Source organism: Rissa tridactyla, chromosome 5 (genome assembly GCF_028500815.1).
Source record: "Rissa tridactyla isolate bRisTri1 chromosome 5, bRisTri1.patW.cur.20221130, whole genome shotgun sequence".
NCBI classification, from domain to species: domain Eukaryota; kingdom Metazoa; phylum Chordata; class Aves; order Charadriiformes; family Laridae; genus Rissa; species Rissa tridactyla.
This window is the reverse complement of record NC_071470.1, coordinates 8983961-8998101: the sequence shown is the minus strand read 5'-3', so window position 1 is coordinate 8998101 and position 14141 is coordinate 8983961. Positions and strand designations below refer to the sequence as shown.

At 38.8% G+C, this 14141-nt stretch overlaps 1 protein-coding gene across 1 annotated transcript in view; it reads left to right on the top strand.

Moving 5' to 3' along the window:
- The window catches only part of MICU3 (mitochondrial calcium uptake family member 3), a 55967-nt gene extending 46482 nt beyond the window's left edge, over positions 1–9485 (top strand). Inside the window, exons 14-15 of the mRNA XM_054203046.1 lie at positions 1190–1264; positions 7097–9485. Of these exons, the coding sequence (XP_054059021.1) occupies positions 1190–1258 (69 nt within the window). The 3' untranslated portion in view covers positions 1259–1264; positions 7097–9485. The remainder of the gene's footprint in view (positions 1–1189; positions 1265–7096) is intronic.
- Positions 9486–14141: the final 4656 nt, after the last annotated feature.

Here is a 14141-nt window from a genome sequence, read left to right as displayed (position 1 = left end):
TAGTTATTGTGGCCAGAACAAGTAAAAGTTTACCCTCTGGCTCCTACATTGTCGAGGGCTCAAATGTTGTCTTGTGCTAAATCAAAACTAACAAATGACTAACCTTTTCTTTGTTAATAACTGTGTTTCAAATTCATATTAAGATTTGGTCAGTTCCATTATACAGATAAAAGAACATTATACCTTCTGCTTACCCGGTATTTTGTAGCAACATGGAAATTTTTGCCATGAGAAATTTGAACCTGGTTATAAAGTGTAAATGCCTGATTTTAATGTTAATTACACTACAATTAATGTCTGCCCAAATCAACGTAGTCTCTGATTATCACTCTAAAAATATCTACAAATAACAGTTTAAAATAGGCTTGTGATTTGACTTATCGTTTTACAATTAACATCTTATACTTAGTAATTCAACTTTTTTAAAAGTCATTTTACTAAAATATTTGTCCAGAAGAATCTTGAGGGCATCACAGAGCTTGGTCCTGGGACCATGTGTTTTAGAAAAGGGCATTTTGTAGTTAGTCTGACTAAAGCAAACACATTTAAGAGCAAAGAGTTACACAAGTCCGATGAAACCGGAGTTCTGAAAGGTCAGTCAGTACCTACCAGCTTTGTCCTATTTAAAAACTTAGACATAAACTTACAAACCTGAGGAGGGTCAGGTACTACCCCTTAGGGGAACGTAATAATTGATTTTAACATATATTTTAGATATGTTTTGGGAAAAGTAAATGTCTTAAAGATATTATCTAATGAAAATTCGCTCTTTCTGGAATATAGTGTTACAATCTGAAACCTTTTTCGGTTTTAGTAGTTTGAAACAAACTAGGATGTTAAGCTGCCATCAAGTGGTGAGTCAAAGTATTGCCATAAAATGTGCAGTCATGAAAAGCTTTATTTTTGCTTGCTGTTTGGTTTAAAATAGTTATTTCCTTGCCTTTTTTTTTTGTTTAAAAATACATAAGATTCCCTTTCCCTTATAAATTCCATTTTTAAACTGAAAGACTTGGAAATTAATGACTAAATGCTAAACATTTTATCTAGCACATACTATACTGTATCTTCTAGCTATGCGTCACTTAAAGCCATTTTTTTGTATTTTCATGATACCGTTGTCTTACGCTTCCCTCTGGCTGCCTTCACATGTTGTCTGCATCTGTGCACTTCTCCATCTTCTGCTCCACAGGGCTACAAACCTGTACAGAGGTACACTACTTTCAAATCCTGCGTGCGGAAGGAGCTGTATAGCAGATAACTGACGGTATGTGTCTGCCGCCCCGTCTGAGTGTGCTGGCATGCCTGCAGGAATGGCTGAGTGTTAAACTGTCACCGCTGTGTTTCCCATTCCAAAATTCAAGAAATGAGTTCTCTCGACTGTAAGCCATGTAGTAGCTCAAAGCGTCACGTTGTGTTTTTGACTGAAGCAGTAGAATTTGATTCTGGAGTTGGCAATGGCTGACTCGCTCTGTCACTGTTTTGTAAGCCAGCTGTGATTTTGTACTATGTTTGAAAGAAGAAAAAGTATTCTTTCATAGTTCCTGTTGCTGTTTTCTGTCTGTCCTGTGACCACTTTCTCTCCAGTACCTATAGCTAATAAGGTTACCAATGAAGATTGTAGAGGTAGCTTTTTCTTCCTGAGAGACCGTTAGTAACCTGATTTATACAGCTAGTAACTCTGATTTATACAGTTACACTTCTGAAAACAATAACGTGGGTTTGGCTCAATTAACACTATACCAGCAATTTTCAAAAATCAGCACTCTGCCCACATGTGATCACTGTGGCCGTTTCTGCGTATTCACTACATGAATATTCATTCTTTAACATTTAGGTTGTACTGTGGGTTTCAGTGTCAAAAATGGGGCGTGCATATTCTGTAGCCGTATTGCAAAACTGTTTGCCACACGGTGGACACAGCAGAAATGTGTTAGTAGACATTTCTCTTCATACATGAAGCAAGAATTTGCTCCTTTGCAATTTAAGGGTTTGGTGCCAGCCCTTTTTTCATGTCTGTATTTATGGACTTTGCAGTAGTTGCTATGAAGGCTGTAATCAGCTGATGCAGGTCCCAGATGTGACATTGTGCAGTGGGGAGGAACAGAGGTGTACGCCGTGCCCAACAAGGTCCCAGAGCCAGTGGCCTGCTGTGAGTGGGCCCTGTGGAGTGGCCAGCACATCTCGTGCTCCTGAGCATTCCTCTTCTGTTTTTAATTCTGAATTTTAATTCTCTAAATTTTAATTCTAATTTTTTAATTAAGCTGAGATTTCTTCTTGAATAACCATCTTCCGATGCCTCTAACCATCAGCGTATTGGCATCTGACCTGGTGTCCTTTCGTATGCCTCCCCGAGCACCTCTATGCCAGTGAGCCTGCTGGGCCGCTGGTTTAAATCTTTCTTCCATAACTGTGAAAGAGCATGGCAGGAAGGGAATGTAGGTAGACTAAGCAGAAGTTTCTTGGATCCAGTTTATTTGAGGTGATGGTTGGCTTCTGGCACAGTCGAAAATGTCAGTCTGTGGGGATGAGAGGTGTCCCTGTTTACTGAGACTGGTAGCTCACCGGTCCCACGGATGTTTTTCTTTTGTAGACCCCTCAGTGAGTTTATGAGTATAAATGAGTATGCTTCACATACTGAAGCATTGTACTAATATGTGAGGAACAGAAAAGGAAATTTTAAGAGTCCAGTTTCTCCACCTGATTAATGGGAAGTGTAAATGACTAATGAAGTAGTTAAAACAACATTTTAGTAATCCAACTCGCCAGTCACATAAGAAGACATTCATGGCTTTAGATTAATTCTATGTAATTTCATCTTTCCGAAACTTTTGGCTCTTCCTTTCTTCCTTTCCCATGTCTTTCTAAAAATCATTCTTTTAGAAGTACTTTGTCTTTTGGTCCCCACTAATTCTTCCACAGCCTACATTGTAACTGCATATCAAGTATTGTTTAAACTGTGAGCTTTTCAAGATAGGGAACGGTTTTTACAAGAAAAGTGACAAAATGTTACACAGTCGCGATGCTTTCCTAATAATTTCAGTGAAGGGTATGTGACCAACTGGAACAAAATGCAGTGTGACGCAAATGCACCCAATGTATAGTAATCAAGGCAAATAAAACTCGCTTGGTGACAAAAAGAGAGACTGTGGTAAAAGCATCAAGTTTACATACCTGGACACCTTGACAGACATCTGAATCCGGGCAATAAATTCATTCATCTGTTGAGGTGGAGTAAACTGGGGAAAAAAAAAATACAGTGGAGATTTATAAAGGGAGATTTTTGTTCACCCTGTAGAAAGTCATTCTCAAGAAGAAAATTTACAGTTGAATAATGATGTGTCTACGCTACGCACTGGGAGACAGTACAGAGAAGCCAGGTGAGCTCTCAGTGCAGTGACTGGCGTGGTGTGGAGGTTGCTGGTTATTTATTTACCCTGCTCTTCTTCCCACCTGCAGCTCCTGGGTGCTGTAACAAGAACGCTGCTGGTACCTAAGCTGCCGCGTATAGGGCTGTATCAAGTATCTGTTACCTGCGCACTGGAGGACACAGCGTAAACCTCATCTGTAGAAAATTCCCTCTTCCCTCCAGACATATTAGTCAGCTACTGCACTTCACTTCAGCAACTGCTCCTTGTCTCTTGGGATGAATTACAGTGACATAGCCCGTTGTTAGCTGTTCTGGGTTCCTTTTTGTGCAAAACATTACGTAACTTCGAATATTGCTTCAGATTTGTTGTAGATATTTATTTATTAAAGTTTTTTGCAAGTGTCAGTTCATGGAAACGTTAGCCAAAAATGAAGATCACTTCACTTCACTTGGAGTTAGTTACAGTGACTGAAAGCAGAACTAATTGTGTCTTTGCCATACAGTGTGAAGAGTTACACAATTCTAAAAATGGTTATTTTCTATTTAGTTTACAAATTGAAAAGATAATAAAGATGGAAGTAGGGGAGATTTGAAATTGAACAATTTCAGTTGGGTAATTAAATTTCAGTCTGATGTACAAACACACACATGCATGTATGTGAAATACAAAAATCTGCAGTTACATCCCAAAGTTAGGTGCGATACAACAACTCTTAATTTTACATTGTTCCAAATATAAATGTACAGATCATTGTCTGTGCATTGATGTACTTTCTGTGGTAAACGTAGAAGTGTGATGAAAGAGATGAAGACACTTGGCATAGGTACCACAGATTATACCGTACGTGGAATCTGCACCCTGGAAGTGGATAAACAGCACATTGTGCTCTACATTATGGATCTCCAAATGGCACTTATGCAATTTACTTTGCAGTGTCAAAAATGTTATACCTTTATAATAAATAATGAAAATCTCTCCCCTGGGAACAACTGTAGAAGCTCTGTGTGGTCCAAACAGCTGGTGATGTTCTTGGAGAGCTTGTATTCCAGTTCTCCTCTGTGGTGCTGTTGGGAGAAGAGAGAAAACATGTGAGTAGGGAACTGCCCAACAGAGCTGAGAGGAGAGGTCTACTTAAGGGTCAGCTAGGAAATGGCTCCCAAAACCCTGCCAGAGTTAATTCCAAAGAAGGATGCTAGCAGCCAACTTCAGGAGGGATTCAAGTCCATCTGAAACTACTGTTCACTAAACTGTGCGCTCAGAACCTGTAGTAGATAGTTATGCTATAATTCCATTTTTGTTCACTTCTACAGTATTGAAAATCATAGAATCGTAGAATGTGTTGGGTTGGAAGGGACCTTTAAAGGCCATCTAGTCCAACCCCCCTGCAGTCAGCAGGGACATCTTCAACTCGATCAGGTTGCTCAGAGCCTCATCAAGCCTGGCCTTGAATGTCTCCAGGGATGGGGCCTCCACCACCTCTCTGGGCAACCTGTTCCGGTGTCTCACCACCCTCAGTGTAAAGAACTGCTTCCCAATGTCTGATCTAAACCTGCCCTGCTCTAGTTTAAAGCCATTGCCAATCGCTACATGCCCTTGCAAACAGCCCCTCCCCAGCTTTCCTGTAGCCCCTTCAGGTACTGGAAGGCCGCTATAAGGTCTCCCCGGAACCTTCTCTTCTCCAGGCTGAACAACCCCAACTCTCTCAGCCTGTAACATTGTATGTCACAATTGTAAATCTAGAAAGTAAGTTGTATGTCCCAGAAATTTCTTGAAAATCTTACGATTTTTGCATTAAAAGAACAGTTTTCTAGATGTTCTGAATCTTGAGGGGCTTCTAAATTTCTGATTAAAGAAGGTTTTTAGGAAGCAATAGTTAATATCTACAAACAAAGTCTTGGGGCTGATTGGGGAAGGAAATTTCATTTTGAGAAAGACGTTGATAGACAAGCGTGGATTCAGAACCTCATTGCTAGTCACGTTTCAACAATAAACTGCTGTCTTCTAGAAATACTTCATTCAGTTAAGCAACATTAAGATGTGTCACATAATCAATATTTTGAAAGCTTTTAATTTCTGTACTTTCCTAATATACAGCAGTTGAATGCATCTATCATAGGTTTTAAAAAAAATCAGCGGTAGCTGTTGCTTACTAGTTGAAGAGACTGTCGCTTACCTCTTCTCTAAAGCAAAGAAAGCACAGTGCGTGTGATAGGCACATCTTACTGGCTTACCTTACAAAAGTAACTGGAAATTACAGAACCCAGACTTTTGATCCTAAAACTGAGTAGAACCTTAAAAACATACCTGGGTACAGGGGGAGGAGAACGTTCCAGCGAAATGTGAAAGCGTCACAGAGTATGGGGACAAAATGTTCTTTCTATGGGTTCGGTACACTGGGAGTAGAGACAGCAACAATGCATACACGAGAAATGAGCAGATGAACGGTTAATGTAGTGTTTCTTTTATAGATTTTCATGAACGTTTCTCTGAACCTGTTTCATAAAATAAACAATAAATGCATATCTCAAAGCACTAGTAAATCAACTGAATGTGCTTTTCTTAAATAATGCAATGCATTTTGCAAGTAACGCATTTTTTGGTAAGATTCACCATAAATCTCCACTAAATTATTCATTCATGTAAGTATTGTTTCTGATATATCATTTAAAATCTGGATTATATGCTGCCGTGAATTAGATTGTTTTCTGAATATTTACAACTTCTGCATAATGCTTTTTAATTATACAAAAGTAATAAGAGTAAATGAAATGTAGGCTTCACTCTCTAATGGTTTGTTTTAATATACTGCAATTTCACGTTATTTTTAACTTCTTCACTCACTTCAACCAAAACAAGCTATCAGACAAGTCCTCACCTTGGCACTGTAACCATTTACCTCCAGACACTGGACTTAATTTCTGAAATGGATTACAAGTTAAAATTACTTGTAAATGCTTCTGACTTACCTACAATTACAATTCCTGTCCCTTACTTAGCCTCTCTCCCCGTAATAAGAAGATATAACATTTAGCCCCTCTCCATCTTCCTGTACTTACTGTCGAAATAGTTCTGTGAAGGCAGAGCAGCGGCAGAAATGATGAGACCCAGTGAAAACCACAGACGGCACAGAGCGTAGTGACTCCCCCGGGCCAGCCTTTGGCTGAAATGCCTCTCCATTCAGTGGGCGCTTGTTAATGGCAATGAACTACAACGCGGTTTAGGATTCAGGTGACCCTGTGTAAAGAAGTTTTCACATCATCTGCCTGTTTCATATTTGGCTTTTGCTAATGCCTCAGTTTCATCAACATCAGTAATTTTCTACGCTTTTTATTTGGTGTTAGAGGTGAATTTTTTTAGGACAGTGTCGAAATAAAGAAGCAAGAAAAAACTAGAGAGAGCAGGACGTACCTGAATAAAGAGGAAATCCTTTCTTACAGCTTTTAATATACACAGGCTATTTGTTGAATGCTAAGTGTGTGCTGTGAGGTGAGGATGCATTCCGAATATTTAACCTGCGTATGGATTTATGACCCTCATTTTACAGAAGTACTTCTGAGCCATAGAAGTATTTGATCTTTCATGATTTTAATATTAAATATATATTTAATACTAAAGCATATGAGGTTTTTAATATTAAAACAGACACGAGTCCGAGTAAGATTTAATGTAGTATTAAGGAATTTAGTGAACAGTATCTTTTTCCAATTGTATGTTTTCACTTTTCACAGGAGACTCCCAAGTCTGGTTGGAAGGAATATTACTCTTGTGTGATGACTGTAACCAGCGAACATCTCAGAGATCTATGGAAGCAATTTCGGAGACGAGATACGCTGAGATAAAGGAAGGAAGAAGGATTATCTGCACTGGCTAGAACTATTTATTCCTATGAATTCCTAATGAAGAACAGACTAACCCAGGTGAATCATGAATCTTCCAGCTGCAGTAGAAAACACAGGATGACTTTTCCACGTAATGTAGTAATCGTCAAATCTTAACAACTGCTTTTAAGTATGTATTTTATTTAAATGACAAACTGTCACCTGATTGGCAGAAGTCTTTTTTTTTTTAAGAATACATTTTTAATATTATTTTTTTATTACTTTGAGATATGTTTGTCATTTAAGTTTTACACCTGGGAAGGCAAATGTTTTGGCAATGAAGAGAAACTGCCCCACATCAGCTTAGTCTGTGAATTTGCTTTCAGAAGAGCACTATTAAAAGTTTGTGCTAAATGGGGAATGAGAATACATTAAGTAGCATAACAATTACGTACAAGTTGAATGTACAAATTAAATTCTTAGAAGCCAACAAAGCTGTTACTTTAAAAAGAGTAAAGCTGTTATGGTTATAATGTGAATGATAGGTATTTACCTAGGAAAGGTACTGTATGGACTATAACGTTCAGATTCTCCAAGTCTTACTACAATATTTATTTATTTATCCTTTAAAAAAAAAGTAGTACAGATTTTAAGATGTCTTCTGAGCAGGATGTTGAAGAAAAGTCAAAATGTTCCAATTCACGTTAAGTAACATGTACTTTGTAATATTTATTATAAATTTTATTGCCATACATATAAATTCGCTGATACATTTCTGGTAGAGTAAAACTTCATGTGTTTCTTGTGAATAGTGCACTTTTATATGAAGTATGATGTGGCACTGAGTAGAAATTATAGTTGTTTAATTTGCTACTCTGGAATGCAGTATCTGAGAACTATAGATAAATAACTTGTGTTTGCGTCAAACAAAAAAGCAAAACAAACATGAATGCATGCAGCAGTGCAGAGCAACACGCACTAAGTAATGTTATTTGAGTATTACGCAGCAAATATTAGACAGAAATTGGGCCTCACAAAGGTTATGGAGATGATAGGCCATATGGAGTTGCCAGCACGACCTCTCTTGCCCTGTAGGTTTAGATGTTACTGAAACAGCGGTAAGGCCACTGTTACATTTGGGTTTCATGTTCTCTAAATTTTGCCTTTGCTATTCACTAGCAGTGTTTTTCCTTACTCCCTTTCAAGGTGATTTTTTGGCAGTGTAAATTAAACCCAAACAAACAGGAACACGTATTTCTTATATCCTTCCGGACATTAAATAAGTCTGTCTCTGTTTAGGAATAATCTGTGCCTTGAAATATTTCCAGCTGAATACACGCACGCTAAAACTAATGTCAGTAGATTGTTATCGGAAAGGCAAATATTTGGTGGAGCCTGACAGTTAAAACAGAAAGAAAATAATGATTTTAAATCTTTTATTACTGCAAATACCAGTAAGCAAATATGTCAAGCACATGTTGCTCAAATGCTATCTTACATCACAGGTGAATAGAAAAAATGTATAGCATCTGTGTAAGTACACCTAAATTCATAAACATTTAATTTAAAATGAGATTTATCTCTGCTAAAAAGCCAAAACAAAATGAAAAGGAAGAAGTTTTTTAGGAAATTCCACTCTGGGAATCTTAGGGGGAAAAAGAATGTTCTAGGTGTGGCTTTTATCTGAGAAAAAGCCAGACCTTTTGAAGGACGCTACTTTAGTTAGTATTTCATGATAAATACTCACCAAATTTCTACCTTGGCATCCTTAAACTACTGACAACAAGAAAAATCAAATAAATTGGGATAAAGACACAACACGGATAAGCTGCAATCCCTGTGTGATCATTTAGGGAATTAATGGTATTCAATGTATCGTCTTGGTACGCAGAACTGTCTCACTGCTTCTTGTCAGCATCTGCAAAACCCAATTTGCTACTTCAGTGATGAAGGACAAAAAAAGGGAAGGAAGGACAGGGAGCTATCGGAGGGGTTCCCCTCCTTCCTCTTCATTCACAGTCATCCGCCCCTTGGAGGAAGCAGCAGCACCATCGACAATTTGCTCCTACGCTGCCCTTGGCAATAGTGCACTTTGCTTTTATGGCTGGCTTGAGAAAATTTTATCATTTTTCTATGTATTTCCTAACTATAGTCACTTAATATAAAATAGAATGTGAAAGTGTCAGATTAGTTTTTCAGAGTATTTTTTCTCATGTTTAATAATAAGTTATTTAATATAAATATGAATATATGCATATAATATTCTTGTTTATTTCAAAATAAATGCACTTGAAACTAATTTTCTTTGCAGTGTATATCATTCAGATTCTTTTGTCATAAAAATATGGGGTTTTGCATAACATGAATGTGCAAATGTTTTGAATTGCAGTGTCTCGCCATTGCAAAAAATACAGTTTTTTGCTTCTTTCGGTTGTTTCTTTAGCTAGCTTTGCTTTTCTGCCGTAGAATTCTGTATAAAAAAGCTGGAAGTGCAAGGACAGGCAGGTGAACACAAGGCAGGGTAGTGGGACGTGCCATCTGCTATGGAGGCACCCCTCGGATAGCAGTCACTGTGCTCAATCCTGACTCAAAATCAGTCAAATTCCTGGCAGCAGAGAAAATTTGTATGCTGCAACTAAGTTATGCGATAGTAAATGAAGGCTTTTTGTAAAACCAGCTCTTTTTCTCTTCTGTAAGTTAAGAAAACTGTAATACTGTAAGAAGATAATCAGAGGATGCTTCGGAACTGCCCAGGGATGTGCAGACCAGCTGTCGATTGCGATAGAAGAGTAACTGTTAAACCGGCAGCTTTGGGTAGCTTTGTGGTGCTAACTTTTGCCTGATGAATTTTACTCTGATGAATTCCTGGCTTCCGGCAGAATGTCCTGTACTGCAAGCTGCTCCCTGCTGGGCTGATGTTTAAAATCACGCTGGCAGTTTCCCTCCTTGCACGTTTTGACAGTAAGTCGATACAAATGACTTCCACTGCAAACGCATCTATTGTGCGCCTGAGAAGAAAGTGATCAGCCTGAAGAAAAAGACAATTTAACAGTGATAAGCAGCATATTGTTGGCCATACTGCCTGGTTTTCTACAGTTATTTGATCTCCTTTTTCCACCTAAGTATCAGGATCAGTTTCTAGCAAAAGAACTCCAGACTAATACTTGCAGAAGGAAAAGAATCAGACCAAAAGCTCGCTATTCAAAAATGAAGCTGAAACAAAACCGAACCAAGTCTGAACTCCCCTTCAAATCAAGCCAAAACTAATATGAATATTTTCTAATATGTGAGATCTGAATGTATAGTGTTTGTCCCTATATCTGAAAATCCATGGAAGCGTTTGGCACCCTGAACCTGTCAGCAGATGGTGCCCTTGGATATATTATGTTCTTTTTCTTACACACACGATTAAATACATGGAGGTGTGCTTTAATCTTGAATGGGTAATGTTAATTTTTACCACTAGTTTGACTTATAAATTCCTCCCACAGAGGAACATTATTACTGGCTAGGAGTGTTCCATAAAAAAATTAGTACCCACTTGAAAATCTTAACATAAAATAACCTAATTTTATATAGATAAACATGCACAGAAACAGCAACATACTAAACACATTTAACTTTTAGTAATATGTTTCGGTTTATTCTACGTAAGCAAATAAACTATAACTCCTGGGTTTTTTTTAAAAAAAAGTACGCATAGCTGAGTTACCTATTTGTATGTCCACTTTAATTTAAAAATAAATGAAATGAAATCAGTATCGTTGTGCAGGAACTTTTCCAGTTCCTGTTCCATAGCTGTCCATTGCAAGTAACTTTTCATTTACAGCTTTCTTCCGACAACATATTGATAATCCTTCTCCTTTTTAAGCAGCCAAACCCATATGCCATGATTTTTCAGTAAGCGTTTCTAGTGTTGAGTGGTTTTAGGTGATTTGCCTGAGATTGTAAGTTCTGGTTTGAAACAATGAACTTTATCTCAGTCTAACCGTGATTCGGAAGCTACACCTTAAATTCAAAAGAGTGTAGAGCTATAAAAATAAACTTCAAAGTAAGATACTGAGCCTGAAGTTAGTCACCTAGACTCTATTAACGGATCCATGCAGAGAATGGCATGAGATCTGTTTTGAATCAGCAAAGTAGTTTAATTAACGTCGCAGAACTTAGTACAGGGATGTCGGTCGTAAGATGTTGCTCCTGGGATCTGTGCGTTCTCCTGGGCTTGCTCTGATGGCCAGTAGCACGTGTGTGACGGGGAGGGAGTCAGCTCAGTTAGCAATTAACACAGGAAAAATAAGTATCACACACGTATGTATAGATGTGATTCAAGTGAAACAGCTCCCAGTTACAAAAGCGCTGGGGACAGCCTATGAGAGGGTGTGGAAATCCTTTGCCTGAAGCAGAGATGGAAGAGCAGGATAATGGCAGTCTGGATTCAGAGAGACCTGAGCTGCTGCGGTAGTTGCTATCAAATTATGCTTCTTGCCAGAGATAAGATAGCTTGTAAGGAGAATAATGTGCCATTGCACTGGGAAACCGCATGAAAAAACCCAGTACAAGGAGCAGGGACTGGAATCCCTGGTTTGGGAAAAACACTTCCATGGGAAGCGGAAAGAAAGACATGGTGGCTGTCACTGCATTTTGTGCAGAGACATATTCTGAGGCTCCCGGCAACAGAAGACATGAACGTGGGCAGTATCTCATCCCTGGAAAATGGTCAAACCTGGATGTGTGACCAAGGCACCAAGGGGCTCAGCTCTCCCAAGGCATTTTGGGGCATTAGCTGTAAAAGTGGCTTTAAATTGTCTGATTTTTTTAGGGGGGAAAAAAAAAGAAGAGGCTGTCAGACTGACAGCTGTACATTTAGGTGCCTGCTTTTGCAGTCAACCAATAAGCCACGTAACTTCTACTCCAAGGGGCAAAAGCCACTGGATGGACACGCACAGCACGGGATGTCACTAGGTGGGATAAGGTATTTGGGGGCTTTACACTCCAGGGGTCCTGATTTTTTCCTAAGGAGAGGCATGTATAGTAGAACTGGTTTGAATTTTTTCCCGTTTTTCCCACCTTAAGGGGCAAAAGGGGAAGCCGCGGGGGGAATGAAAACTCCAGGATGAATACGTCTGGGAAAAAAAACAACGCAAGGAAAAAATTACTGCTGAAAGTGACAGCAGAGTGGGCAGATAATAAGCCCAAATACAACTTCAAACAACTTCCCTGAAGGCAGGCTCTGACAAATATAGGATTGTATCAATCCAGGGGCAGAATCAAGAAATTCCAGGAGGGATTTAATTGCTTGAAAAGGAGCTAAATGAGCCTCTCCTGTGGAGAACCAGGCAAATAAATAAATAAGTAAGTACAACCATATGACAACCATTAGGTTTGGGTATCCAAACAGCTGCAAATAATTAACTGCCAAGCTAGGATGAAGGGAGAGGAAAAGGATGCTCTCTTACTGCAGTACTGTGGTGTTCGAATGACATGTACATAAGAACACTGTTAATTTACATAATCACTTTTCTTTCTTTTGTGGCTCATTTTACTTTTTTATTCTTATTGTTTTGAAATTTTACGACCTTTCAAACTGTTACAAAACTGAGCGCTGAAGAGAACTTTCTATGCTAAACTATCGATAACAGACAATTTTTCTCTGCCGTATATTAAACACTCTCCCTCACTTGAGATTTCCTTCTATTTTTCTGCCATTTCGGTAGGAGATTGATTATTAGGAACTGTTTATCATGTCTTAATAAAATACATTCAAGACATCTGTGTAGCTTCGTTAGACATGTACAAACCTTCTACTATGGTTCTAGATGGACGACTTACTAACATCAGAATTCCTAGGACAGTTTCTTCCTTCTTAAGTGCACCAAAATACTGTTAACAGCTATCCATATACAGTGAGCATTGTAGACATGCAGCATGCTCTGACTCCGAGTATCAAAAAACTTTTAATGTCAGCATTAGAAGCACAATGTAATTTACCTAAAGTTGGCTCAATAAAGCACAGCCCCCTCGCCTTGCTCAGGAGTAATTTTTAATTAGGACTGCATGCTAGGGTACCAAAAATCCACCAGCAATCCCTCGCATATACCTTGCCTGAGGGGAAAAGCTGAGCCTCTCTCATTGTCGAGAGAGGCTGCCCAACTACAGTCATTTGGGAAATCTGTCCATGAATATCTCATGGTTTACGTTATCCCGGGATTTACTTTTGCCATAACACAATGCTCCCTTGAACGTGCTCGCTCTTGAGTTGTTCTGCTGCTACCTGTAATTTCTGCAGGTCATACCACAGAGGGAGGATGATGAGGAGGAAAAGAGCAGAAGAAAGGGTCTCTGATGACCCACCTGAAGACTGGTAAGAGTCATGGAGGGAACAGAAAGGAACTGTGGGCATGGAGGGCGGCAAGGGAGCCCAAGTCTGTGGGCAGAAGCCACAAGCGTGACGGCAGGAGAAGGATTCTTTACAGCCCTCTGACCAAAGGATGCTCCAAGGTAATTGGGAGTATCAGTTAAGGCAGGCTTTTTTGTCCTGGCTAAATTAAAGTGAGCCCATACTAAATGGGGTAATTTTGATCCAGAATGACCACGATTTTGAATCTCCAGTAAAGAGTATGCTGTAATAATTACTATTAATGTAATTATTAGCATGCTAAATAAGAATATGCTGATAATTGTGAAATCTGAGCAGTGAGAAGAGGGTGGTAGTGGCCACGGAAAAGCTAGAAAGCTGGGCTACAGAAGTCCGTTTCCCTGAAGGAGTAATAAAAAGCCTCTGACTAGAAATTGTATGATATAATTTGAGGTCTTTGTAACACATCATCTTTTTGTCCCCACATCTCTGGCAAACTGCCATCTCTATATACATAATTTTCTATAATAACAACTATTATTTCAAGGAATCAGTTGTTATGTTAAAAAGTCTTCTCTACTGTTTACCATGTTTCCCTGG